General features: G+C 36.0%; 1 protein-coding gene and 1 long non-coding RNA gene across 11 annotated transcripts in view; one reads left to right on the top strand and one right to left on the bottom strand.

The window, feature by feature from the left end:
- LOC139080893 (uncharacterized) overlaps positions 1 to 772 on the top strand; it is a 45268-nt gene extending 44496 nt beyond the window's left edge. The window contains exon 3 of the long non-coding RNA XR_011535698.1: positions 637 to 772. This is a non-coding gene — a long non-coding RNA (uncharacterized lncRNA). The remainder of the gene's footprint in view (positions 1 to 636) is intronic.
- The window catches only part of CNKSR2 (connector enhancer of kinase suppressor of Ras 2), a 257543-nt gene that overhangs the window by 54161 nt on the left and 176766 nt on the right, over positions 1 to 26616 (bottom strand). For all 10 annotated transcript variants that reach the window (XM_070603410.1, XM_070603414.1, XM_070603417.1 and 7 more), the window contains 4 exons: positions 7054 to 7102; positions 6468 to 6640; positions 3695 to 3768; positions 3336 to 3407 (listed from right to left, as the gene is read on the bottom strand). In XM_070603410.1, the coding sequence (XP_070459511.1) occupies positions 3336 to 3407; positions 3695 to 3768; positions 6468 to 6640; positions 7054 to 7102 (368 nt within the window). The remainder of the gene's footprint in view (positions 1 to 3335; positions 3408 to 3694; positions 3769 to 6467; positions 6641 to 7053; positions 7103 to 26616) is intronic.

The raw sequence follows: 26616 nt of genomic DNA, 5'->3' as shown, positions 1-26616 counted from the left end.
CATGCACTAACTTAGTCGAGAACTATTTATTGAGAGCCTATGTGTGCCAGGTACTGTTCTAGGTAACCAGGATACAGAGATAAAACAAAATGTCTGCCTTTATGATACTTCTATGTTAGTGAGGGAGACAGACAATAAACGGATACAAATAAACAGATGTGAAGTAGTAGCAAGTAATACCAAAAAAAAAAAAAAGGTAAAAAATTAGAATGTCAAAGGTGCCTGGGATTAGGGGAGGCTGTTTTAAGATAAGGTGCTCATGGATACAAGTATTGAATTTAGAATCTTTTCAAACGTACTCATGGGTAAGTTCTTTAATATTAGTTCTAAATTCACTATCTTACAATATCACCAATGCTTTAAGACAAGAAAATACAGGTAAGGGGATATTGCACCTACAGTGAACATTCCAATGAAGTTGTCAGTAACTGACACAGAATAATGTATTGAGGGGGGATAAAAGGGTTAGAACCATAGGAGAAATGTACAAATAATGATTACCAAATAGAAATTAGTGAGTCCTCACAAGTACAAGGACATATGTGCTGACACAATAAGGAATGTATAGGCCCAATGAATTCAGTAAATAAGTTGCAGAATACTTGAGAAACATGATGTTTTGTTTTCTTCCCACAGATTTCACAGACTGGCAAAATTTTTTTTAATGTTTCAATGCTCATTTCTGAGGAGGGAACAGATGGATGGTGGTGGGGTGCTCAAAAGTGTTTTGCAAATTACCTCCCAATCAAACTTACAGATGCTCAAAAAATAGGTGAGATTTTAATATTCTATGTGTGTATACACACATATATTTGGGCATACGTGTATATATATGTATATATGGGTATATGTATAAGCACGTGTATATAGATTTTACAGAGGAAAATTAAATTAAAAAATTACTTTTTCAGTCCACTTACTAGGTCCTGTCACAACTATAACTATATGTTTTAAATACCTATGATAATGCTTTAGAAATTATGAAATAACCAGATAAATTGTGAAATATATTTATAATTATTATAAATATATTATCTCTTGAAGACTTAGGTACATGCCTTTAAAAGATTACATATAGAACAAACCAACACCCAGATCATCTTGCTATTATCTAACAATCAAGTTACCGAACAGAGTTAGAAGGTCTCTCTCCCCATCACTAAAATTCTGGGAGTATTTCCAGCAATAACTCTCCCCTTTTCTATTAAAGAGTAATTTTTTTAAACTTGTCTATTGAAAGTAGATGTCAGGAATACGATTATATATAAAAAAAGAAAACACAAAGCAAAACAATAAAAGCCCATTACACTTAAATTGTTAAAAAGATGCAGTATTTCAGGACAATTCCATTCTGAAGGTGGTAGTGCACCATGGCAAGGTTTATATACAACAGCACTCTTAAGTGTACGCTGTGCTGATGACATATTTGATCAGATTCACGTTTATCTTTGACCCATTGTTTAGAAAAAGCAACAAAATGAAACACATGGGTTTGGTTTGACGTCTGTGATATCCTGAACCAGACATATCCATAGGAGTGTTAGGGAAGAGTAGTGACATCACACACCTCTGAAGTTACTGCTAACACAGGGTAGGGAATGGACAGAATGGCTTTATGGCTCATAAAAATACATTTTTGAACAGGCCATTTTCCAAACCTAAAAAGACCCTGATTAGCATGTATCATGAATGATTAAATTATGTTAATTCTTAGATGGAGGTGACTGTGTTCTAGTGTATCTATCTTGTAAGATGGGACATGCTCATATACACCACTTATTTGCAGTTTGGCTATGGTGTAAACCCTTCATATCTATCCCAAGGGCACTGAGCTCAACAAGGAGTAAAATGGATAGTGAGTAACAAGAACAGAATTATAAAATTATTAAAACACAAAATAGAATATCATAACCCCCTCCCGCGCCCCCCAAGCACGTGGCATGTGAATAAACATTTTCATTTTGAGAACAAGTTAAGGAGAAAAAGCTCTCCAAATTCTGATTGCCTAGTATGAAATTTCAAGAACGGTAACATAAAAATCAAGAGTCGATTATGGAAACTATACGAAAGGCTCAGTTCCCTTATTAATAATAAAAGATTTTATCAAGTGTTCTCAACACCCTTCTTTGCCATTTCCCTATATTTATATCCTGCTTTGGAAAAACCATGCCTATACTCCCAAGTGCCAAAGAGCAAGATTATTTATAATAGCACATTAAGTGTTCATTTAGTGTGTTCAAGCACATTTATGAAGCTGCACAGAACAATTTTGTGCCTAAAAATATCTGGATACTAATTTTTTAGAGACACAAAAGAAAGGTAAATGGAGTAAGAGCCCAAAGTATGTAAAAGGAATATATATTGCTAGTAAACATTTACATAACACTTACTATTTAGCCACTGTGCTAAGCCCTTTGTGTATGCTTATTTGCTCCTCACAAATGTCGTATGGGTGGAGATGGTTAATATCCCCATTTTTTAAGAGTCAATACCCGGCATAGAGAAGTTAAGTTCTATGTCCAAGGTCACAGAGCTAGTAAGTAGGAGAGCTAGGATTTGGACAGCCTGGTTCCAAAATCCATGCTCTTGACCACTATGCTAAGCTGCCTCTCCCTAGCTGTGAGTAGGTTATATATGTCATATGCACTGCCTGCTGAAGATCTGTCAAGGGAAAAATTTTGAATCTTAAACCCAATTTCCACAAATCTAGAAAAGGAAGAGGGGAAAGGAAAGAAAAAAGAAGAAAGGAATGAACTCATAAAAGCTAAAGTGGAAACACGAAGTAGAATGTTGTAGATGATTGGGAAAAAGTATATAGAGATTTTCCCAGAGCCACCAAATAACCACGGAGCCATCTAATCACTTTGCTATACAATCCTGTCTGGTGAGAGAAGAAAGGTGACAGAAATAAATATTAACTTAGTTTAGGCCTGAATTATTGAGATGGATGTTCTGTCATATATACTCAGCACTTGGAAAAGTCAACGTTTTTATGGATATCTTTCTTTCCCCACCTAAGAATAAATTTGAAGACATATTCCTGAAATGGACTTTTAAAAAGTCTTTTTTTTTGTGGTGGATTTTTTTTTGAGCCTATATATGGATTCTGGCACAGTTTTGGTAAACTTGATAGTCAATGAGTTTATTTTGACTTTTTAAATGCCATTCTTTAAAATTAGGTATGGTTACACAGAACTATGGCTGGGTCCATTCTATTTTAAACTGATCGATCTAGAAACTTCAGGGACATTATTCTCTAAATATTAATGTGGAAAACTTAGAAATCTAAGCCTAACTGACTTTCTAAGTACTTTGAAATTTAAGTAACACTTTACCTGTTCATATCATCAAGATGCTCAGCAGCAAAATAAAAGCTTTTGATTTTAGGATGACAGGCTTTGAATGCACTGCAAAAAGAAACAAAGTACATTTATTTTATTTCAAATTGGGAAATAAGTTAGAACCAATAATTCTTATGGATAAAATTACCTCAACATCTAGCTTGAGTTAACATATGTAATGTTTCTGCCATGATGACAGAAATCAGTAAAAAATTCCATTTTCTGCCCATAAAACTGCTTTATTACCTCAATTTGAAAGCATTAGACAAGCAACCTATAATTTAAAAGCTGGAAATTAAAAGAAAAAAAAAAGCCTTCCCTTCTCTCCCTCTCCCCAAATAAAATTAACTTACTATTTCTTGCGGCATTCACTGGCTCTATCAATTTTAAATTCAGGCAGACTGATGAATCCTTCTGCTTTTTCATCCTAAAGAGGCAACACTCTTGTTTAGGGTATTATATACAAAGGTTTGAAGCTGATGATACTATAACTATAATTATGCCTTAAATATCTATACTAATCAATTTATTCATTTAATTCCTTAAATTTGCCATTTTAGAAATTAGAATTCCACTCTTACCTATTATATTCTATTAAATTGAAGGTATCTTTCGAACATTTAGAACACTACAAATTAAAATATATACAGAAATTCTTAAATCCTTTTTATATTAAAGGTAGAAAATTCTTTAGTTCTCAAAGTGAAAAATGTTTACTAAGTAATTTTCTCATCAGAATGTATAAATACTTTTATAACATATAAAACAACTTTAGTCCACATTTACAATTCACAATTTTCTATCATTTTTAATGTTCAAATATAAAATATAGGGAAGTTTACTAATTCAATTCCTTTTCTGCATCCAAAATTATCTCTTATTAAACATGAATTAAACAATTATTTTGTATATTCATGATTTTACAAATCAAGTAGGTTAATTTGATCTTCAAATATCTGACTTGGTATACATGCTATATATATAAAGGTCATTTTTCACTTGGAAAATTGAATGAAATCTATAAAATCCTCCTTTCTCTAATTTGAGATGAAAGAACAAGATAGGAGAATTATCTAAAATCTTACATTAGATACAAGTTATCCCAACTAAGCTATGACTATCTTTGCCTAAACCCTTTAATTACTGTTGTCTCTTTCCTGCGCATGACCAAGCTCCTCAGATTTTTACTCTCTTAAACTTTGATCTGTGCTGTACCACTTCATGTCTTCTTAGATATCAAGTTCAAGTGAGACTAAACCTACATCTGCTATCTCAAAGAACAAAAATAGAGATTCTCAATTCTTTCAGTGTCTGTGTACGTGTATATGTATACATATGTAAAACAACAAAAATTTGGTGCTAGTGATAGTGACTAAAATATGTGTGTTATAAAAAAGAGCAGTAATATAATTTTTTCAATATTTTTCAATGTTTGAATATTTTTTTCCTTCCAATCTTGGGGTGAATAAAATAGTTTCAAATCTCTTTCTCAGATTGGATTTCTATCATGTTACCTTTCATGTCTTTAATTTAAAAATTTTAAATTTTGAACAATTTTAAATATTTTTGGGGTAGTTATTATCTCCCCATAATGATGTGATACGGGATTTCTACAATTCTCCTAAAAAAAAAAAATCACACATACTAGGGTATTTCTTGCAATGTATACTACGAAATTATTCACTCACCTCTCATAAGGCCAACACAGTAATAATAACTCTCTGATTGAAATTTAGCTACTGTTCAACAAAAAGGGCCACAATTTTTTATTGCTTAAACTTTGGAAGACAGAATATAATTTAGCATACAGCAGACAAATCTACCAGTGACCTTAAAATAAAGGGAAACATAGAGACTCTATATTTTGATACTACTTCATTGGCATATAAGAAGTGTTTAATATATATCTGTTAAAAGAAAACGTAGGCAAAATTATGGTTTGTTTACTATATCTAAGACAAGACAACTTATTAAAATAGAAGATTTTTTAGTGTAATTGCCACAAAAAAATATCAAAAGTATGGAAAATAAACCCTTCTAGATAGATAATATAGACATTTATATTAAATAGCAAAATATTAATTCAGGATTTTAAAATGAAATAAGAGGTCAATTTGAAAAATATTAGTCATAGCATGTGTTTATCAAGTACTTAGTTTGTGCCAGGCATTGTTCTGACATACCATGACCACGAACTAACCTAACAGCCTGTCCAGAGAACACAAACTTCTCTTGATACTGTATGTTATAATCATAGGCATAATAATGGTGTTAAATTATATTTCAAAAATTAATCTTCAAATGCAAATTGAATAATGTCTTAATAGTATTCTATAAGACTATTTAGCCAGCACACAATATTAAATGTGTATTTTTTGAGAAAACAAGTTAACAATGAAATTATGGTTTAAAATAACTTAGTAAGGTGAACTGATGAATGGCTATGGCAAAGGAATCAAAGAAAATGTAGAGTCAAGGGACTATCGATGAATAAGGTATACTCTTGAGTATCTGTTGTGACATGTGACAGGTTGTGATATAATTACTCTGGATATAAATCTGTTTACTGCAAATGAAACAGGAAATCATAAGAACAATTTAAATGTATTATATACACTCCCTCTCCCCACAATTGGGCCAAATAAAATGAATACCTGCAGATTTTCAAAACTAGTCTGTTCATTTTTTCTTGAAGAAAAACTGAAATAAATTCAGGTGACATTAATTTGCTTAAATTACTAAAGGACTTCCTCCCCCAGAAAAACAAACAGAAAAAAATTTTAAACTTTGAACAAAAGCAAGACATTTAAAAATCTATATCAAATTTCCATGTATAATCCTTTTAGCAAAGCTACCGCTTTTAGGTATTTTTAATTAGATACACAGAATCTGACTATACTTTATCCTTGCTTCAGCTATGTTGCTACATTAGAATAACTGAGACAATTATATTTCCAGAACCCCAAAATGAAATAATTTTAAGAAGACAGATTGAAAAATAACTAGCAGAAGTCTCCTGAATTAGCCTTAAGGCGATTATATGATTTTAAAACCTAAGTCTCAAAATGGCTATTCTTTTGGCTACAGGTAGAAAATGATGAGAAAATAAAACATGCTTTATCTTACCTCTTCATTAATATACCAGTATAAGGATGCATCCTTTAGGACAAACCAGTATTTCTTCCATTTCTGTGAAAAATAACTCTTCGCATCTTTCTTTTTCCAAAGCCAGCCCTCACAGTCACCACGGCCAAGATCTTTGCAAGAAATTCGTCTTTTGCTCTTGCCAGCTATAGGACCTAAAGATAAATAGGTAAAAATGCTCTTTAAATTTTGTACAGGTGTGAAGGTAGATTATTTATAGATCGCAAAAATAAATCTGGGTACTTAACAAATTTAAAAATTCTTATTTTCACATTGTATCAGAATAGAAAATTATGGAAATCTTTAATACCTTTTCCCCTACATAAGTGACATACAATTTAATCAGAAGTGTGTAATCCCAGTCTTAACAGCTGTTGAGATCATTTGTTGTAAAAGGTACCTCGTACCATAATTGACTTGAAGGAGAAGCAGGTCTTGGCAGCGTTTGCACTAGGGGGTTGTGCTCTTCCAAACCACACTGGGCTCAGGCCGGAAAGGATGGGTGATGTGTGCTGGTGATTATCACAGGGCAAACTAAGCAGGTAAATGTTTTATTTCCTTCTCTTACCTTTGTTTTTCTTCTTTGATTTGTGCTGCAGAGAAGACTGCTGAAATGTCTGAAATCAAAGATAAGGAAGAACGTTATCTGATACTCAGGGCACTATCGGGAGTGCCAGCATGCTGCACAGAACTCAAGAGCTAAAGGATGGCTCTGAACCCCAGTCAGAGAAAGTACTTTCTCTTTCCAAAGCCTCAAAACAAATTCATATACATCATGCCACTGAACTTTCTAATCTCCCACGAAGCAGGAGAGGATATTATTTTTGTCCTTATTTTGTAGGCAGAGAAATTGGGGCACAAAGCAGTAGTTGAAACCAAGGGCTCTTACATATGCATACATATATATTCATACCTTTTTTAGGGGTTTATTGTGCTTTCCCAGGCAATATCTCATTTGATTTTCTAACAAACCATATGGAGCAGGCAGGCAAAGATGACTATCATTTGTTCCTTTGAAGTTCATTCTATTCCATAAGCCACTATCACCTACTGGATCTCGTAGGCACTCCCCCTCAGTCACTAACTATTTCAGCGCTTGGATCAATATTTTCTTCTCACACCTACTTCTGTCACTATTAATGGTGACTAATCTTCATGTAGGGGATGTCAGCACCTTGGCTCCTCAGTCGCTCATCTCCAATGATCTTTACTTCTCCAACCCTCAGCTACCCACCCCCATGACCATATGTTTGTTATCTTCAGCATACTCCAACCACTGCCTCCATCATCTACATTTTACATAGTCCAATACTCCCAATCCAGCAATTTTTAGAAAATCTTCATTGAGGCATCCAATTCATTCACCTTACCACTGTTTTGTGCCTTTATTTTTCTTCTTCCGCTTGGTTTCCATGAGATATCATTACAATCATTCCCTTAAACCACACTCCTTGCATCATACTTGCCTAGTTCAACAACCACGCCAGTTAAACCCGCCTATCTGTCTACTCCATGCTAACTGCCGGAACAGCTTAATGTCTTAACAAAAAAACCCCACCACTGTATTGACTGGTCTAGCTTTCAATTAATGATTATAAGTCACTGGTTCTAGTCAGTCTACTAAGCCAGATTGTTCATTGGTATAATAAGGTTAATTATATTTATATGATTAACTAACTAACAGGGTAAGAGATTGCATGTGTAATTTTAATTCACAGACAATCCTTCAAAATGAATTTTAGGTAACAGATTCTTCTTTTTCTTTACAAAGGTTATGTCTGTACAGAGCAATTAGATTTTGTTCACATAAAACTTGCTGGTCTTGGTTTTATACTACAAATTCGTATTCCGTACCATACTTTCTCATTTAGTATCTTTGCTCATAAAATAACATCCTACTTATACAATCATGCACTGAATAATGACATTTTGGTCAACGACAGACCACATATACGATGATGGTCCTATAAGATTAGTACCTATTGTCTAGGTGTGCAGTAGGCTATACCATCTAGGTTTGTGTAAGTACACTCTATGAAGTTCGCAGTGATGAAATCACCTAATGAGGCATTTCTCAGAATGTGTCCCCATCATTAAGCAACGCATGACGGTATAATAATTTTGTTTTGTATATGATTTACCTAGTTCTCATGAATATAATATTATGGATGGATATCAGTCCTAAAGATAAGGATCAGATAATCTGCTGTCATACAGTGTAACCCAGAAATAATCGCCCAAGTGTCAAAGCCAAAAAAATATGTATGTATGCGGAGTGTGCGTGTGTGTATAAAACTTTGTAAGATCCATGGCTACAGAAATTCACAATCAATTTTGGAGAGAAAGCACAAAAGATAAAACTTATTATGCTGTGTTGATTTTCTTGAGTGCACTTTGCTTCAAAATAATAACGCAGGCTAGTGTGCTTAAGTATAGTTAATTTACATATAGTTATTTTCCCTAAATTGTTTGGCTGTAAAATTACTGATTGGGGTTTTTTTCCTTTTGTGTTTCCACAAGTAATCATTATAATTTTACAGCTCATTATTTTCAAAAATGACAAAGATGGGGGTGGTTTGTTTTTAGGAAGCTACATGAATAAGCTACAGCTCAAAAGAAATGAGTTATATAATGTACCTCCTATGCTTTTTGCATGCTATTCCTTAGAACATGGAAGTCTACTTTAAAATCTACACAAAAACATATTTTATGCTCTGCAAGTTTTCTTTTTAACACGATTATCTTTTCTTTCCCAATAAATATATTCTCATATCGATTGTCATTGCAGAATATAATCAGTGTACATATTACTGAAACCTAAGAGAGTTCTAGGCACACAATACAGATTTATCCATCATTCAAAGAAGCAAAGCCTTAGATGTCTCTTGTAAATATTGCAAATATTATGATGAAATTCTCTTAAGAGAGATTTCATTATTTTCCCAAGAGACGTGACATTTTCTAAAATGAAAAAGTTATAATTGAATTACATTAATTAAAATTAAATAACTGAATTATATGCTTTTGAAAGTAATGGCAAAAACAATGAAAACTACAGTTAAGGAAATAGGTCTCTGTAAGTTACTGTAGCAAGCCTGAGGCTGCTATCTTAGAAGAACCTGCTTAAAAGGTTGGCTCTCTGCTAGCATCTGAGAACTTGGCTGGTAAACAGGTCCCTATACGGACATGAAGCTTCTCTAAGTAATAAGACTGTCTTGCCCACCTGGGGACTAAACACCTTCTTTCCTTTTGGGAGTCTGAAAATTTTGAAGTCGCTATGCAGAAGGTGCCTATGTGACCAATCCAATAAAATCCTCGGGTGCTAAGACTTTAATGGGCTTCCCTGGGCAGAGACACTACACACATGTGACTGCATTTTTGCTGCTGGGGGGAGAGTATACTCTGCAAGATCTGTCACGAGAGGGAGAGAAAGCACAGGAAGCCTGCACATGGATTTTTCCAGATTCCTTGGGTGTCTTTTTTCCTTACTGATCTGGCTGTATATATCCTTGCTGTGTCACTATAATAAATCTTAGCTGTGGGTAGAACTATATGTTGAGTCTTACGAGTCCTTCTAGCAAATCACTGGACATGTGGGTGATCTTGGAGACTCCTGAAATAGCCTCATATTCAAAAGACTCCTTACAAATTATATTAGAAATTGTTCATCATTCATATACATAAGCTCCTGACAGTGAAAATTTCCTCATGTCATCAGCAAGTGTGATTAAGTATCCCAAGGTGCAAATTTATAATCCTGTGTAGTCTTTTCCAGTAAAACTGATGGAATTATTCATTCTGAGTGACATATACTTAATTGGTATAATTTTTTTTCAGTTTCTAATGATATCATGAAAAATTTAATAAGAGCAAAACATTAAGAAGAGACACATGACTATAATGGATAACAGCAGATCATACAAGGTGCTATGACTAACTGAAAAAAAAAAAAGAGGCCTGGAATCTTTGCTTCCATGATAATGAATGTTTTCCTTATGAAAGTGAAAATTTATAATATATTTTATTTCTGTACTTTTCTTATTAGCTTCAGATCACCCTTGTTCCAGGTCCATGCTCAAGTGAGTATATCCTTTAGAAGTTCTTTCACAGCAGTCTGTGAACAGCAAACTCTTCTAGATCTTTATGTTTTGGAGTGAAAATAAAAAAATCCTTCACTCTTCAATAGCTTAGCTGGGTATAGAATTTTGAGTTGAAAATAACTTAGCAATTTGAACATGTTACTTTATTTTCTTTTGGCATCCATTGTTGCTCTGAAGACATCTGTAGCTACTCTCTCATTTGTTTTAATTTGTCTTTAGTCTATGGTTTTTAAATTATTTTTCTCTTTATCCCTGATATTCTGCAATTGCACTATGATGTCTAGTTATAATTTATTTTAATTAATCCTACTTAGCATTCATTGTGTTGTACTTGAAGGCATTATTTCGTTAATTCTGAAAACTCTCAGGTATTATCTCTTCAAATGTTTTGTTTACTAGTCTGTCTCTTTTTTCCCTAGACATACACTGGCACCTCTCAATTTATCATCCACGTATCTTTCATATTTTTTATCCTTCCATATTTCTGCAATGTTTTTTAGGTGAATTCATTCTGCTCTCTTCCAATTTCCCAATATTCTCTCTGATTGTATCCAGTATAAAGTTGATCCTATCTATAGAGTGTTTACTTCACTGGCTATATTTTACATATCCAGGATGTCTAGCTGGTATTGGTTCTTATGAATATCCACTGTTTTTAATCATTCTGTTATTATTTCAAAATTTACTTTAAGGGCTTTTGTGGATTCCCCATACTTTGCATTTAGTAAGGAAAGAATCACCTTTATAGAAGTCATAGCTCTGGTCAGTGGTTGTATCTTTATTCAACCTCCTTCCTCAAGGGTAAGGAAGCTCTGCTTGCCTTCCCAGTTGGTTTAACCCAGTGAGTCAATCTGCAGTTTTCCGACATAGTGGTCCATCTGTTCTGATACACATCAGACTCCCACTCATCTCTACCTCCTTCTGGACTCAGAGCCTACCAGGTATGTGGTTTTAGTTCCCATTTACCACTGAGCAATTTTGTTCTTTTTTCTGGTCCTTGGAGACTAGATTTCGTTTTTGACCCTGACTAAAGCATAAACTCACAATGCTTATTCACCAACAAAAAACAGATATCTTTTGTAAGCATTTGTGAAGGTCGATTCCCTTAAAAAACATATTTTTACCTTATTTCCTAAATCATAACTCAATAAAATCTTTCTAATATCTTCATTAGCACTTTCTGCTCATTGTAGTGAGCATCTGGGTGAAAGTTCTTTGAACATTCTCTCTAAGAATGTCTATAAATTCTGATCTTTAGCAAGTTAAGAACTCCTATCATCAGCCGGGACTTCTTGGGTGAGCTGTAGGCTAACTCAACAGATTTAATGTGTACAAAACTGAGCTGATGATATCCACTACCTATCAACCAAATCTGCTCCTCTCCTAGTCTTCTATACCTTAGTAAATGGCAATCCCATTTCCCTCCACAATGACTCACAATCTTGATTCTTTTCTTTCTCTTAGATCCCACCGCCAATCCACCAGAAGGCTATATTAGTTCCACCTTCAAACATTGTTTTTTTTACAATATGTCTTTTTCTTGCTACTTCTACTACTAGCTCCCTGGTCTAAGCCACCATCACCCTTCACCTGGATCACTGAAATATCTCCTCATGGTTCTCCCTGCCTCTGCTTTTACCTCCTCTATGTTGAGCACAAGGAGCCATTCAAATATGATTTGAATCACGTCATTCCTCTACATGAAACTCTCCAACGGCTCCTCACCTCACTCTGAATAAATGTCCAAATCCTTCCAATAACCTTGAAGGCCCTGTATTACCTGGCCTCTGTTATCTTTGCCTCCTGCCCCTACCCTAACTTTGCTCCAGTCATACTTGCTGTTCTTAGATCATGCCAAATAGAGTCTCATCTTAGGGCCTAAGTAAACCCTTGCTGTTTCCTCTGTCTGAAATGGTCTTTGCCCAGATATTATTGTGGCTTACTGCCTTACCTTCTTCAGATCATTACTCAAATGCTTCTTTTTTGTTAGTTCTTCCCAGGCTTGCCTATCTAAAATTGTTATCCTTACTGCCCTCAACACTTCCTGTTTTCCTTCCCTGCTTTATTTCTCTCCTTAGCACTTAGTATTATTGAAAGTACTTATATTTCTTGTTTATTACCCAGCCTTCCCTCCAAATATAAACTGCACGTAAGAAGAGGAATTCCGTCTATTTTATGCACTGTTTTATCTTCTGCCTAGAACATGGCCTAGCACAGAGGAGGTGCTCCCTAAAGACTGGCTGCATGAACGAAAATTGAGCAAACTATCAGTAAAGGGCATAGGATGTAGTCTTAATTAGTTGTTTTAACCAGAAGTCTTTCATCAGGAAATAAATGAGCCAGGTGTCTTTTCTCTAGTAATCCATGTAAAACATATTACTGAAAGTTCTGTTGTTTAGTAGGCTGTTTATTTTGTACATAAGAAAATATTCCTTTTTATCCAATCTCCTTTAGCATTACTTGCACTGACATTGTCTTAGTGCACTCAACAGATAAAATTTGAATTCAAGATGTGACTGGCAAAAGTACGTTAAATCTGTGTCAAAAGATATTTATGCAAATAATTATATGAATTATGAATGGATGTGTTGAAATCATAATTCTATCCACAGAAATAGAATGCTAAAATAAAAGGCCATTATGAAAGTATTGTTGATCCTCTTCTTAACCATGGCAATGCAAGCAATAGTATTCTGTTTGGCTATAAAAGATCCCTTTTTCAGACGTTTGCCTGAAAAGACTATTTGTCTTCCATTTTGTCCACAGATGTTCTCTTCAAACTCCATTCCCCCCTCTTCTAGATGAGGAAATGTGGGGGAGGGTAATTTGGGTCATTCTTATCCTGCAACTTTCAGAAGCACTTACTTTAATTGTAGAAGAAAATGACAGTTTCTGTGTTACATTTTGAAAGCTCAGCTACTATTAAATTCTTCTCAAGTTGCAAATTGCAATCAAATTTTGCAATCAAAATACTCTCTTGTTGCAACATAGTAACTTCCTCTTACTGTAATTTTCTGCAAAGTTCCAAGATTCTTCAGTGAGTAGTCAAACAAAGCTTATTTCTTATACATAAGAAAAGAAGGTGCTTAGCAATTTGAAAACACTTGGGATAAATGATAGCTAACTCCACATATTTCATTTTTTTAATTAAAAAATACACAAAAGCCTTTGAGATTTAAATATTTCACAAAGAAAACTATTTTCTCATACTTTCCCATTACTGTATGTCAGCAGAAAAAGTCTAAATATGAGCAAGTGGGGTAAGATGCTAATGGGACCAAACAGTAATGAAGAAATCTTCCACTTACAAGAAATAACAGCATAGAGTTAGACAAGTTTGCCATTGCTGATGGCCTTACCCATTCCGGTGCATGAGAAAGAAACTCTGAGCTGAGTGGGGCAAGGATGAGGCAGTGCACGCACATAGGGTCTTTGAGTGCGGTGGGATGAGGTTGCTCTGGATTCTGTCAGTGAAGTTAACCTGACTTTATATTAACTGAAAATGGCTCCATATGCACTAAAAAGTAAGTGTGCTTTTTTTAAAAAAATAAGCATGCTAATAAATTAGCAGTCAAACAAAAGCAAAAGGGCAGTAAATGGGGGGATTTAGAGAAGGTCAGTCAAACTCATTAGGTTGGGCAGAGTCAATGCTTCATCAAAAGAATATCATGGAATATCAGATTCTGAAGAAAAGAGGTGACTGCATCTTATACAGGATCCCATAAGGTGATTCCCCTTTTCCTAAGAAGTGATAAGGTAGGAAGAAGAGGAGTGATTAGTGTTGAGTAGTTGGGAAGAGTAACAAGAATCACCACCCCTGGAAAACAGAAACTGTCATTCTTGGATCATAATAATTATCATTTACTGAAGGCTTACGTGTCAGGCACAGTAACAGGCACTCTATATCAGTTATCAATCTTAATCCTTACAATAAATCTGTGAAGTGGTTATTATTAACCTCATTTTAAAGAAGAGAAAACTGAGACACAGAATACGTAAACAACTTGCTCTGGACCACACAGGTAGTGGCACAAAGTTCAAACCAAGGTCTATCAATCCCAAAATCTCTTCTCCTAAGCACTCTGTGCAGTACTGCCTCCCAAGTACATATTCTGAACTCATAGTAACGATGGGAGAGAAAAGAAAAACAGCTTCTGATACGAAGACATCCATTTATGAAAACCTCCTATGACATGTGATATAAGTACATTGCTATGTGGGAAGAAAGGATTCTATAAAACAGGAAGATATTAAGGATAACACTTATATTAATGCAGATAATTCAAACCAGTAACACATTACCAAACTCTAATTTTCATGTTTTTGTCAATTGTAATTATCAAGTTATACTGAACTGTGGGTTTAAAAAACATCTGTAGTTTTTTTGGGTAGCAACCATTAATCATAATATTTTCATGAGAGGAAGGCTCATGTTAACATTTTAATTTTGCAAATGAGATAGAAACTAAGGTACAGAAAGATAATAAGGCTCAGCCAAGTTAGACAAGGATGGGACTGCAATCACATTTTATTCCAAACCTATTAACAGTGTTAATTGAACTCAGTGCAATTAAAAAACCCTATGTCAATACTGATGAGAAAACCAGTGATCCAAATAAAGCAGGCCTGCTCTCCACTAATTCTTTACAAAGGAGAAATCTCTTGGAGCTGATTCATTGTTATGCACTTTTTCACCAGATACACTGCTGATTATTATGCAATGCCTTAAAATTACTTGGTTCAGGGTCTGGAGACCAGTGCTTAAGTTGGCGCACTCTGCTTTGGTGGCCCTGGGCTCACCAGTTCGGATCCTGGGCACAGACCTACGCACCACTCATCAAGCCATACTGTGGTGGCGTCCCACATAGAAGAACTAGAATGACCTACAACTAGGATATACAACTATGTACTGGGGGACTTTGGGGAAAGAAGAAAAAAAAAAAGAAAGAAAAGAAAAAGATTGGCAACAGATGTTAGCTCAGAGTCAATCATCCTCACCTAAAAAAGAAAAAATTACTTGGTTCACTTTCTCAAGATGTGGTTTTTAACTACTGTGTTAGTTTCTAAGTAGGCAGAAACCATCTGATTAGCTCACCACTTTATACTCAACTCCCAGCGCAGGACCTAACATACAATTATCTGTTGAAAGCATGAATCAAGCACTTGCTGACCATCTATGTGTTCGGGACACGGAGGCTACGAGTTATGGCATATCATAAGCAGTCTGTCAGCACATCCTTTCTACACTCCCTTCAAAACATATCCAGAGTCCAACCCTTCTCACCACTTCCACTTTACCACCCAGGGCTAAGCCATTATCAACTCTCACTTGAATTGACCTGATCCTATCCTATCTTGCCTCCCCGCTCCCACACTAACCCACAGCCCCTCTAGTCTGTTCTCAACACACCAGCTGGAGTGATACATTTTGAATGTTTACGTTCAGCAAAAATGGAGGGCCTGGTACTGTGGAACAACAGTGTGGTAGGAATCAGGAGACCTGACTTCTAGTTCTCCATATTCCAGTACATAGTCCAGCTCTATGACTGTGGTCAAGTCACTATGCTACTTGCGAGATCAGGGATTTGGACCAGATATTCTTAGGCTATCTCACAGAGCACTAACTATACATGATCCTGACTTAAAAATGAAGGGAGGGGCCGGCCTGGTGGCACAGCAGTTAAGTGTGCACAGTCTGCTTCGGCAGCCCAGGGTTCACTGGTTTGGATTCCGGGTGCAGACATGGCACCACTTGGCAAGCCATGCTGTAGTAGGCGTCCCACATAGAAAGTGGAGGAAGATGGGTACGGATATTAGCTCAGAGCCAGTCTTGCTCAGCAAAAAGAGGAGGATTGGAAGATGTAGCTCAGGGCTAATCTTCCTCAAAAAAAAAAAAAAAAAAAAGAAGGGGAAAATGGCTAGTCACCAATGTACATCCAATTATTGATGTTTTAGGAATTATGTATACCTGTAATCAGTGTCAGTCTTAACACTTACCACTAGATTATTCATTGAAAGGCACTTGGTTTATGTTTAAGCTCCACCATGTATGGAAATAACTTATCATCAGTCATATCAGATACAGCTATTTTTGGGTGCTTGATTAATGTGTACAATTAACATAGATTTTGCACACAAGAGAGAGGCAGAAAGTCTGAACAGGTGAAAAGCAGAACTAGGGCAGTTCCTGCTCCTGACACTTCTGTTTAACAAACTGTCAACATCTGGGTGTCAGAGAAATCAGGGTAGGCTTGCCCATCTTTTGTGACAAAGAAATGTTTATGAACGGAAAAAACTGAGAGAACCAGATTCACCTCCTGAAGGCTATTCAATGACAAGGAAAAAATTATATGTAAAAGAAAATAGAGAAATAAGTAATATAAAAAGAATCATCTCTAATGAAGAATGCGTGAAACTAAGAATCTCAAATGAAGTCACTGTAAATGGCGTGATAGTTTTGTTAGCAATGATATGACTGAATCATAATTACTGAAAATTTTTTCTGGCTATTGACTTAGTTTTAATTTAAGAGAATCTGAAACTACACAGCTTTTTTTGTTACCTTTATTTTTAGGTTTGTTGCTCTGATACATTGTACATATTTTCTCATCATGAAGTTCTTTCTACATCAATGGGATTCATCCCAACAATGCTGGCTTTTATCTAAATACCTTTATATCTGAGAGTATATTTATATCGAGCTCTTATTCTGAGATTTTTGCTCTTATAGACTAGACAAGCTCTCTAAGACAACCACTTCAAATGTTTCTATATCTGCTAGTTTTGTTGGAGTTTTCTTTATCTGGAGATTTCGTTTCTTAAATCTTTCACAGAGAATACTGGATAAAAATAAAACAAGTTTAGAAAATTTTAAAAGTGACTATATGCAATTCATTTTATAATAAAGTAATTGAGAGAGAGAAATAATACTCTTCCTTCCCTTCCATACTGAACTATCCACTAGGACATGATTTTAAGACTAAAAAAGCAAAATTTGTTTTATGTAACAGAAGGGATAAAAAGAACTTGATGGGAAAATTTTTTTTTAACATTCTGTGTTTGCAGCAGGCATCAAATCATCATTACACTGTCAATTTAGATGGCATTTTTCCATAGTCCTCTCTGCAGTGCTAGGCTCATCCTGTAAATGAGAAAACTGAGTAACAGAAAGAAAACAATTTATGCAAGCTCGGATATCAAAAATTAAATTTCTGCAGGGCCTGACGTTTGCCGCCAGTTCTCCAGACTGATTGCCTCAAATGCACTTAGATTAGGTTTGGTTTGTTCTCAGCCCACTGGTGAGGACATTTTGATAGTAGGGCTGGAGGAAGGATGCTAAGGATATTCCTGCATTACCACAGTAGCAGACACAGTATCAGATACTTTACATACACTGTTATCATGGGGAGCCAAAGCTTTTACCCAGTTATAAAAATATATATGGGGGGGCCCAAAAAGGAGTAGAAAATACAATATCCTCAAAAATATTTTTATAACATGGTCTAGGTATATAGCCTTCTGGTACTCTTCCTCAAGAGCATGCAAAGAAATTCTTTAAAGAATTGTCTAATGTGTTTTATTAAGAAGAAATCTCTTCAGGTAAATTAGACATTTTATCCTAATTATTCTTTATATTAGTCAATCTTTTGACAGAAGATAGAAGACAATCTGAAGTTGTATTTCCCAATATACGCTTTGGGAAATTACGTCAGTAGGCTGTAGGGATGATAGCTTCAAAGAGGTGGGCTGCACCTTGAATCTACTCCAGATTTATGATAATTCAGAATTTTTCACTTTACCACTGATCCTCACATAGACTATCACCAGAGAATTTTCAAAGCAGGTTTTACCTGGTAGGCAGCTTCAGCGCCCATAGCAAAGGAAACCTCAATGTAGTGGTTTCCTACTATGTCATCTTAGCAAAGCTGGAACTGTGCATCTCAGAGTTCCCTTCTGTGTATGGTTCCAGTTAGGGTTGGCTGGCCACAACATACATTTGTGTGAATTTTGGAGAATACACGTGAAGCAGCAAGCCCTTATGCTCTGAAGATCCGCGTAGGGTGTTAGTCACTGCCTCAGCTCACACACAATGGCACTTTTCTGCTGGCTCATCTTGTTGGTATGGGTCAGCAGCCAGGCCTGCAACTCCTTCAGCTCCTCCAAGTCCTGGACTGGGAGCCTGTGAATCTCCATGGCAGAGGGCTCCAGCTTCATTGTTGAAGTTGGAGGCAGGGTTCCAGTTGTGCTCATGGGTTCTAGTTTGTCTTGCTCTCCCCAGCTTCACATCCAGATTTTCTTCATGACCACTGGCTCTGCTGAGGCGTCTTCACCAGTTCCTCAATTGAGTAAGATCTAGTCCTTCATTCCACGTCACTTAGTGCTTCTGCTTCCAATTGAACCCTAACCAATACACTTGTTAACGCCCAAAGAGGACATATATTTTAGTCCTAGAAGGTTTTCTGATTTGCTCATCAGAAAGTAAATTCTCCTCCATGTAAATAAACTAATTTCTTTTCCACATGGCGTTAAGAATAGTTACCATATGCCTAGCATAGTGGAAAAAATTTTGTACACAATATATGAAATAGCCAGGTGAGGTAAGTATTATTATCTTCCTTTTACTGATGAGAAACTGAGGTTCAGAAACGTGTCGGGGTTCATACAGCTGACTTAAAGCTCATTTCTACAACTACAACATTATTCTTGGCCATTTGAATCTTAGAAAAGATAATTCTCTTCTTTAACGTTGAGCCCTTTTACCTGGAAGTGGTTTAATACAAGAACAATTGTCTCCTGACGCCACTTCAAATTTATGATAATAAAAGAGAATATGAGAAGATAACTTATTCTCCTGTTTCCTATGGCAGGAAAGCTTGCATCTAGTTAATCTAAAATCTTTTGCATATAAAGAATAGGAAGTGAAACACCTTTTGCTCAACATACCAGATTGCTTTGGGTTCAAGTCTATTAGGATCCTGTTCTTGGCTTAACTTGATACTTGTAGAGATGTTAAGAAATAGATTTAGCAATATCATTTAGAACTGAGACTCTAGGTTGAGCCAAAAGCCAATGAAGAGTCCATGAAGACTGCAAACAATTTTAACATTGTTCTTGGAAAAGTTATCCTCAAGAAACTAGAATGTAACAGTAGTCAATAATTGTGCCTTAAACTTCATTCTCACATAAGATCTGGGCCAAAAGACCCAGATATGTAGTTTATTAAGAAGAATATTTCGATGAGATTTGGACATACACAGCAAATCATTAGGCCTATAGTTTTGTGGAATTAGAGGGTGGTGAAACTGTCAAGGGGGTAACACATTTGAGGAGTTGAGTGAAGAAAATAGTTTGATGTATAGGTTATGGCCCTTCAATCAAAAGAGGCTTTAGGGGCTGGCCCCGTGGCCGAGTGGTTAAAGTCACGTGCTCCGCTGCAGGCGGCCTAGTGTTTCGTTGGTTCGAATCCTGGGTGCGGACATGACACTGCTCATCAAACCACGCTGAGGCAGCGTCCCACATGCCACAACTAAAAAGGACCCACAACGAAGAATATACAACTATGTACTGGGGGACTTTGGGGAGAAAAAGGAAAAAAAATAAAATCTTTAAAAAAAAAAAAAAAGAGGCTTAATTTAAAGAGTTCTAGGGGTAAAATAATTTTACGACAGTTTTATGAAACTTGAGATGCCCGATTAAATAAGTTATGGTGGCGAGGTAATGTAGGCAGGGCTATTATGGGAGCAAAACAAGGCCTATTGCCAAAAAAATTTGAGGAAGTTTTCTGAGGTTATAAAACTGGGAGACACAGGTCTACAACATGAAAAAGAATGGGGCTTCTTTACCCCAAGGACAAACACAGACTCAGGGTGAAGGGGTGGAGGACAATACTTCAAGCAAATAGCAAGGAAAAAAGGGCAGGTGTTGCAATTCTCATATCAGACCAAGTGGATTTCAAAATAAGACAGGTAAAGAGAGACACAGAGGGACAATATATAATGATCAAAGGGACACTTCATCAAGAAGAAATAACGCTTATAAATATCTATGCACCCAACACAGGAGCACCAAGATTCATAAAGCAACTATTAACAGACCTAAAGGAAGATGTTAAAAACAACACAATAATAGTAGGGGACCTCAACACCCCACTCACATCAATGGACAGATCATCCAGACAGAAAATCAACAAGGAAATAGTGGAGCTGAATGAAAAACTAAAACAATTGGACTTAATAGACATATATAGATCACTCCACCCTGAAAGAGCTGAATACACATTCTTAAGTGCACATGGAACATTCTCTAGGATAGACCATATGTTGGGAAACAAGGCAAGCCTCTACAAATTTAAAAAAATTGAAATAATAACAAGCATCTTCTCAGATCATAGTGCTATAAGGCTAGAAATTAATTACAAGAAAAAAGCTGAGAAAGGCACAAAGATGTGGAGACTAAACAACACACTACTGAACAAGCAATGGATCATTGAAGAAATTAAAGAAGAAATAAAAAAATACCTGGAAACAAATGAAAATGATAGCATGCCATACTAACTCATATGGGATACAGCAAAAGCTGTATTAAGAGGAAAATTCATCGCAATACAGGCACATCTTAACAAACAAGAAAAATCCCAAATAAGCAACCTTAAAGCACCCCTAACTGAACTAGAGAAAAAAGAACAAATGAAGCCCAAAGTCAGCAGAAGGAGAGAAATAATAAAAATCAGAGCAGAAATAAATACTATTGAAACGAAAAAGGCAGTAGAAAGGATCAATGAGACAAAGAGCTGGTCTTTTGAGAAGATAAATAAAACTGACAAACCACTAGTCAGACTTAGAAAGAAAAAAAGGGAGAAAGCTCAAATAAACAAAATCAGAAATGAGCGAGGAGAAATAACAACAGACTCTGCAGAAATACAACAGATTATAAGAGAATACTACAAAAAACTATATGCCAACAGAATGGATAACCTAGAGGAAATGGATAAATTCTTGGACTACTACAATCTCCCAAAGCTCACTCAAGAAGAGGCAATTTGAACAGACCAACCACAAGGAAAGAGATTGAAACAGCAATCAAAAACATCCCAAAGAATAAAACCCCAAGACCAGATGGCTTTCCTGGGGAATTCTACCAAACTTTCAGAGAGGATTTAATACCTATCCTTTTCAAGCTATTCCAAAAAATTACGGAAGATGGAACACTTCCTAACACATTCTATGAAGCCAACATAACGCTGATACCAAAACCTGACAAGGACACCACGAAAAAAGAGAACTACAGGCCAATATCACTGATGAACGTAGATGCAAGAATTCTAAACAAAATTTTGGCAACCAGAATTCAGCAATTCATCAAAAGAATCATACATCAGGATCAGGCGGGATTCATACCAGAGACACAGGTATGGTTCAACATCCGCAAATCAATCAACGTGATACACCACATCAACAAACTGAGGAATAAAAACCACATGTTCATCTCAATAGACGCAGAGAAGGCATTTGACAAGATCCAACAGCCATTTATGATAAAAACTCTGAATAAAATGGGCATAATACTACCTCAACATAACAAAGGCCATATACAACAAACCCATAGCCAACATCATACTCAATGGGCAAAAACTGAACGCCATCCCCCTGAAAACAGGAACAAGACAAGGATGCCCTCTATCACCACTCTTATTTAACATAGTACTGGAGGTCCTGGCCAGAGCAATCAGGCAAGAAAAAGGAATAAAAGGAATCCAAGTAGGGAGGGAAGAAGTGAAACTCTTGCTGTTTGCAGATGACATGATCTTATATATAGAAAACCCCAAAGAATCCATTGGAAAACTGTTACAAGTAAGCAACAACGACAGCAAAGTTGCAGGGTATAAAATCAATTTGCATAAATCAGTAGCATTTCTATACTCCAGTAATGAACCAACAGAAAAAGAACTCAAGAATACAACACCATTCACAATAGCAACAAAAAGAATAAAATACCTTGGGGTAAATTTAACCAAGGAAGTGAAGGACCTATATAATGAAAATTGCAAGGCCTTTCTGAGAGAATTGGATGACGACATAAGGAGATGGAAAGACATTCCATGTACATGGATTGGAAGAATAAACATAGTTAAAATGTCCGTTCTACCTAAAGCAATCTACAGATTCAACGCCATCCCAATCAGAATCCCAATGACATTCTTTACAGAATTAGAACAAAGAATCCTAAAATTCATATGGGGCAACAAAAGACCCCGAATTTCTAAAGCAATCCTGAGAAAAAAGAACAAAACAGGAGGTATCACAATCCCTGACTTCAAAACATACTACAAAGCTACAGTAATCAAAACAGCATGGTACTGGTACAAAAGTAGGTGCACAGATCAATGGAACAGAATTGAAAGCCCAGAAATAAAACCACACATCTATGGACAGCTTATCTTTGACAAAGGAGCTGAGGGCATACAACGGAGAAAAGAAAGTCTTTTCAACAAATGGTGCTGGGAAAACTGGAAAGCCACATGTTAAAGAATGAAAATTGACCATTCTTTTTCACCATTCACCAAAATAAACTCAAAATGGATCAAAGACCTAAAGGTGAGACCTGAAACCATAAGGCTTCTGGAAGAAAATGTAGGCAGTACACTCTTTGACATCAGTATTAAAAGGATCTTTTTGGACACCATGCCTTCTCAGAGAAGGGAAACAATAGAAAGAATAAACAAATGGGACTTCATCAGATTAAAGAGCTTCTTCAAGGCAAATGAAAACAGGATTGAAACAAAAAAACAACCCACTAACTGGGAAAAAATATTTGCAAGTCATATATCTGACAAAGGCTTAATATCCACAATGTATAAAGAACTCTCGCAACTCAACAACAAAACATCAAACAACCCAATCAAAAAATGGGCTGGAGACATGAACAGACATTTCTCCAAAGAAGATATACGGATGGCCAATAGGCACATGAAAAGATGCTCATCATCGCTGATCATCAGGGAAATGCAAATCAAAACTACACTAAGATATCACCTTACACCTGTTAGAATGACAAAAATATCTAAAACTAATAGCAACAAATGTTGGAGAGGTTGCGGAGAAAAAGGAACCCTCATACACTGCTGGTGGGAATGCAAACTGGTGCAGCCACTATGGAAAACAGTATGGAGATTCCTCAAAAAATTAAAAATAGAACTACCATACGATCCAGCCATCCCACTACTGGGTATTTATCCAAAGAGCCTGAAGTCAGCAATCCCAAAAGTCCTGTGCACCCCAATCTTTATTGCAGCACTGTTTACAATAGCCAAGACGTGGAAGCAACCTAAGTGTCCATCAACAGACGAATGGATAAAGAAGATGTGGTACATATATACAATGGAATACTACTCAGCTGCAAAACAGAACAAAATCATTCCATTTGCAATAACATGGATGGACCTTGAGAGAATTATGTTAAGTGAAATAAGCCAGTGAGAGAAGGACAATCTGTGTATGACTCCACTCATATGAGGAATTTAAAAATATGGACTAAGAACAGTTTAGTGGATACCAGGGGAAAGGTGGGGTGGGGGGGTGGGCACAAAGGGTGAAGTGGTGCACCTACAACATGACTGACAAACATTAATGTACAACTGAAATTTCACAAGATTGTAACCTATCAATAACTCAATAAAAAAAAAAAAAAAGAATGGGGCTTCTTTAACCTGTCTGATTAAGGCAGGTATGTCCCCCAATAGTTCATGATTATTGACCTTAGCAACCAAGCTAAGGGCCACTCATCAGAATTTGTCTTATTTTTTCAAAGGCAAGAAAGAATTTGTAATAAGATTTAAATTTAATAAATTCATCTTAATAATTCCTAATCCAATTCTTTTGTGTCCTGTTTTGCATGATGCCTCACTAATTAAGCCAGATTTTGTGTTTTGCTTCCTGGCAGCCATTATCTAACCAGGAACTAGCAGAATCAGACCCAAATTTGTTTAAACATGACACTGAAAGGACTGGCTTCAGTTTACCAATAATCTGTTTTATACAGTGTGAGCAGAAATCTCTCAAGAGTAAGGGCATACTAGTGAACCTTTTTATTCTCTTTGTATAATGCTTAATTTATTAAAAAACAAATTTATGAAACAAAAATTTTTCAAAGATTTAAACAATATTTTCACAATTACTAAAATGTATAAATTTAATCAGTCTCAGGAATTCCATTAAGTCACAAGTCCTATACATTAAATCTTTGACAGCTGTAGGTTTGGTTCTTTCTTCAGTATTTCTTTTTTCTTTTTTTTGAGGAAGATTAGCCCTGAGCTAACTACTGCCAATCCTCCTCTTTTTGCTGAGGAAGACTGGCCCTGAGCTAACACCCATGCCCATTTTCCTCTACTTTAGACGTCGGAGCCTGCCACAGCACGGCTTTTGCCAAGCGGTGCCATGTCCGCACCTGGGATCTGAACTGGTGAACCCTGGGCCGCCGAGAAGCGGAATGTGTGAAATTAACCACTGCGCCACCAGGCTGGCCCTCTTTCTTCAGTATTTCTATACTTATTTTTCAAGAGTCTTAATGATTCATTTCCTTGAATAGTTATGGGACTATAACAGATCATCTATTTCATCTTGGGAGACTTTTGGTAGTTTGTGGGTTTTGAGGAACTGGTCCATTTCATCCAAACTGTTAAACTTAGGTGCACAGAGTTGTTCATAGTATTTCCTTGTTATTCGTTTAATGTCTATAGTGTTGGTACTCTTTCTTTCATTCCTGATATTGATTAATTTGAATCTTCTTTTTTTCCCTTTGTCAGTTTTGCTAGAGGTTTATCAATTTGTTTTTGATTTTTCAAAAAACTCATAGCTTTTGTTTTGATTTTCTCTATTGTTTTCCTGTTTTCAAATTTCATTGATTTCTGTTCTTCTCTTTATTGTCTTCATTCTGCTTATTTTTTGTTGTTCTTTTTCTCCTTTTATGAAGAGGGAGGTTAGACTATTGAGTTGACACTTTTCTCATTTTCTGATATAAGCATTTAGTACTATAAATTTTCCCCTAAGCATGTTGTGTTTTCATTTTCATTCAGTTCAATTTTCCTTGAGACGACTTCTTTTATCTATGGATTACTTAGAAGTGTGTCCTTTAGTTTCCAATTGGTTGGAGACTTACTTGTTATTGATTTCTAGTTTGATTCCATTATGATTAGAGAACACACTTTGTATAATTTCAGTTCTTTTAAAATTAAAGTTTGTCATACGACCCAAGATATGGTCTATCCTGATGAATGCACACTTGAAAAGAATGTGCATTCTGCTTTTGTTGGGAGTCAGTTAGATACCGTTGGCGGGTAGTAGTTTAGTATTTCTCTATCAATTACTGAGAGAGGGGTACTGAAGTCCCCAATTATAATTGTAGGTTTGTCAATTTCTCCTTTCAGTTCTGTTGGACTTTGCTTGTAGTATTTTGAGGCTCTATTCCTTCATGCACATACATTTAAGATTCTCATGTCTTCTTAGTGAACGGACCCTTTGTATACCTGTTGTGGTGGAGGAGGAGCACAATTTTTTTCATAGTTTTTGCCTTGAGAACAGGCAGGTATTGTTAAAAGCTTTCTGACCTAGTGGGCTGCCCTTTTCCTGGTCCTTTGGCTAAAGAGAGCAGGCTTTGCTTGGGGGTCTATTTTGTCTCTGCCTATTGACGTTTTAAGGTTGTAGGTTTCTCTAGCACCTGGGCCAGGGAATATAAAAGGCAAGAAAAGCCCCCAGGAAACTCACTGCTAGGTCGTTCTTCAGGTGAGGAGTTCCCTAGCCTGAATGCCTTCTTTTGTCCACCGTTTAGGGTCTTGTGGTAGGTATCTTACGTATTTTGTCCAAGTTTTGTTGTTGTTATTGTGATTAGTAGGAAAAAGAAAATGGAATGTGCTCCACCTTGTCTGAAGCTGAAAGTTTGTATCTGTGAATCTTTAAATCTCCAAAGAATAGTTCTGTTTTTAACACCTGTCTAGCCAGTCAGACTATAAGTACATCAGTTGGTGGTGAATGAGAAAA

Source organism: Equus przewalskii, chromosome X (genome assembly GCF_037783145.1).
Source record: "Equus przewalskii isolate Varuska chromosome X, EquPr2, whole genome shotgun sequence".
NCBI lineage: Eukaryota > Metazoa > Chordata > Mammalia > Perissodactyla > Equidae > Equus > Equus przewalskii.
The sequence above is the reverse complement of the archived record's forward strand: the minus strand, read 5'-3'. Positions and strand labels throughout refer to the sequence as shown.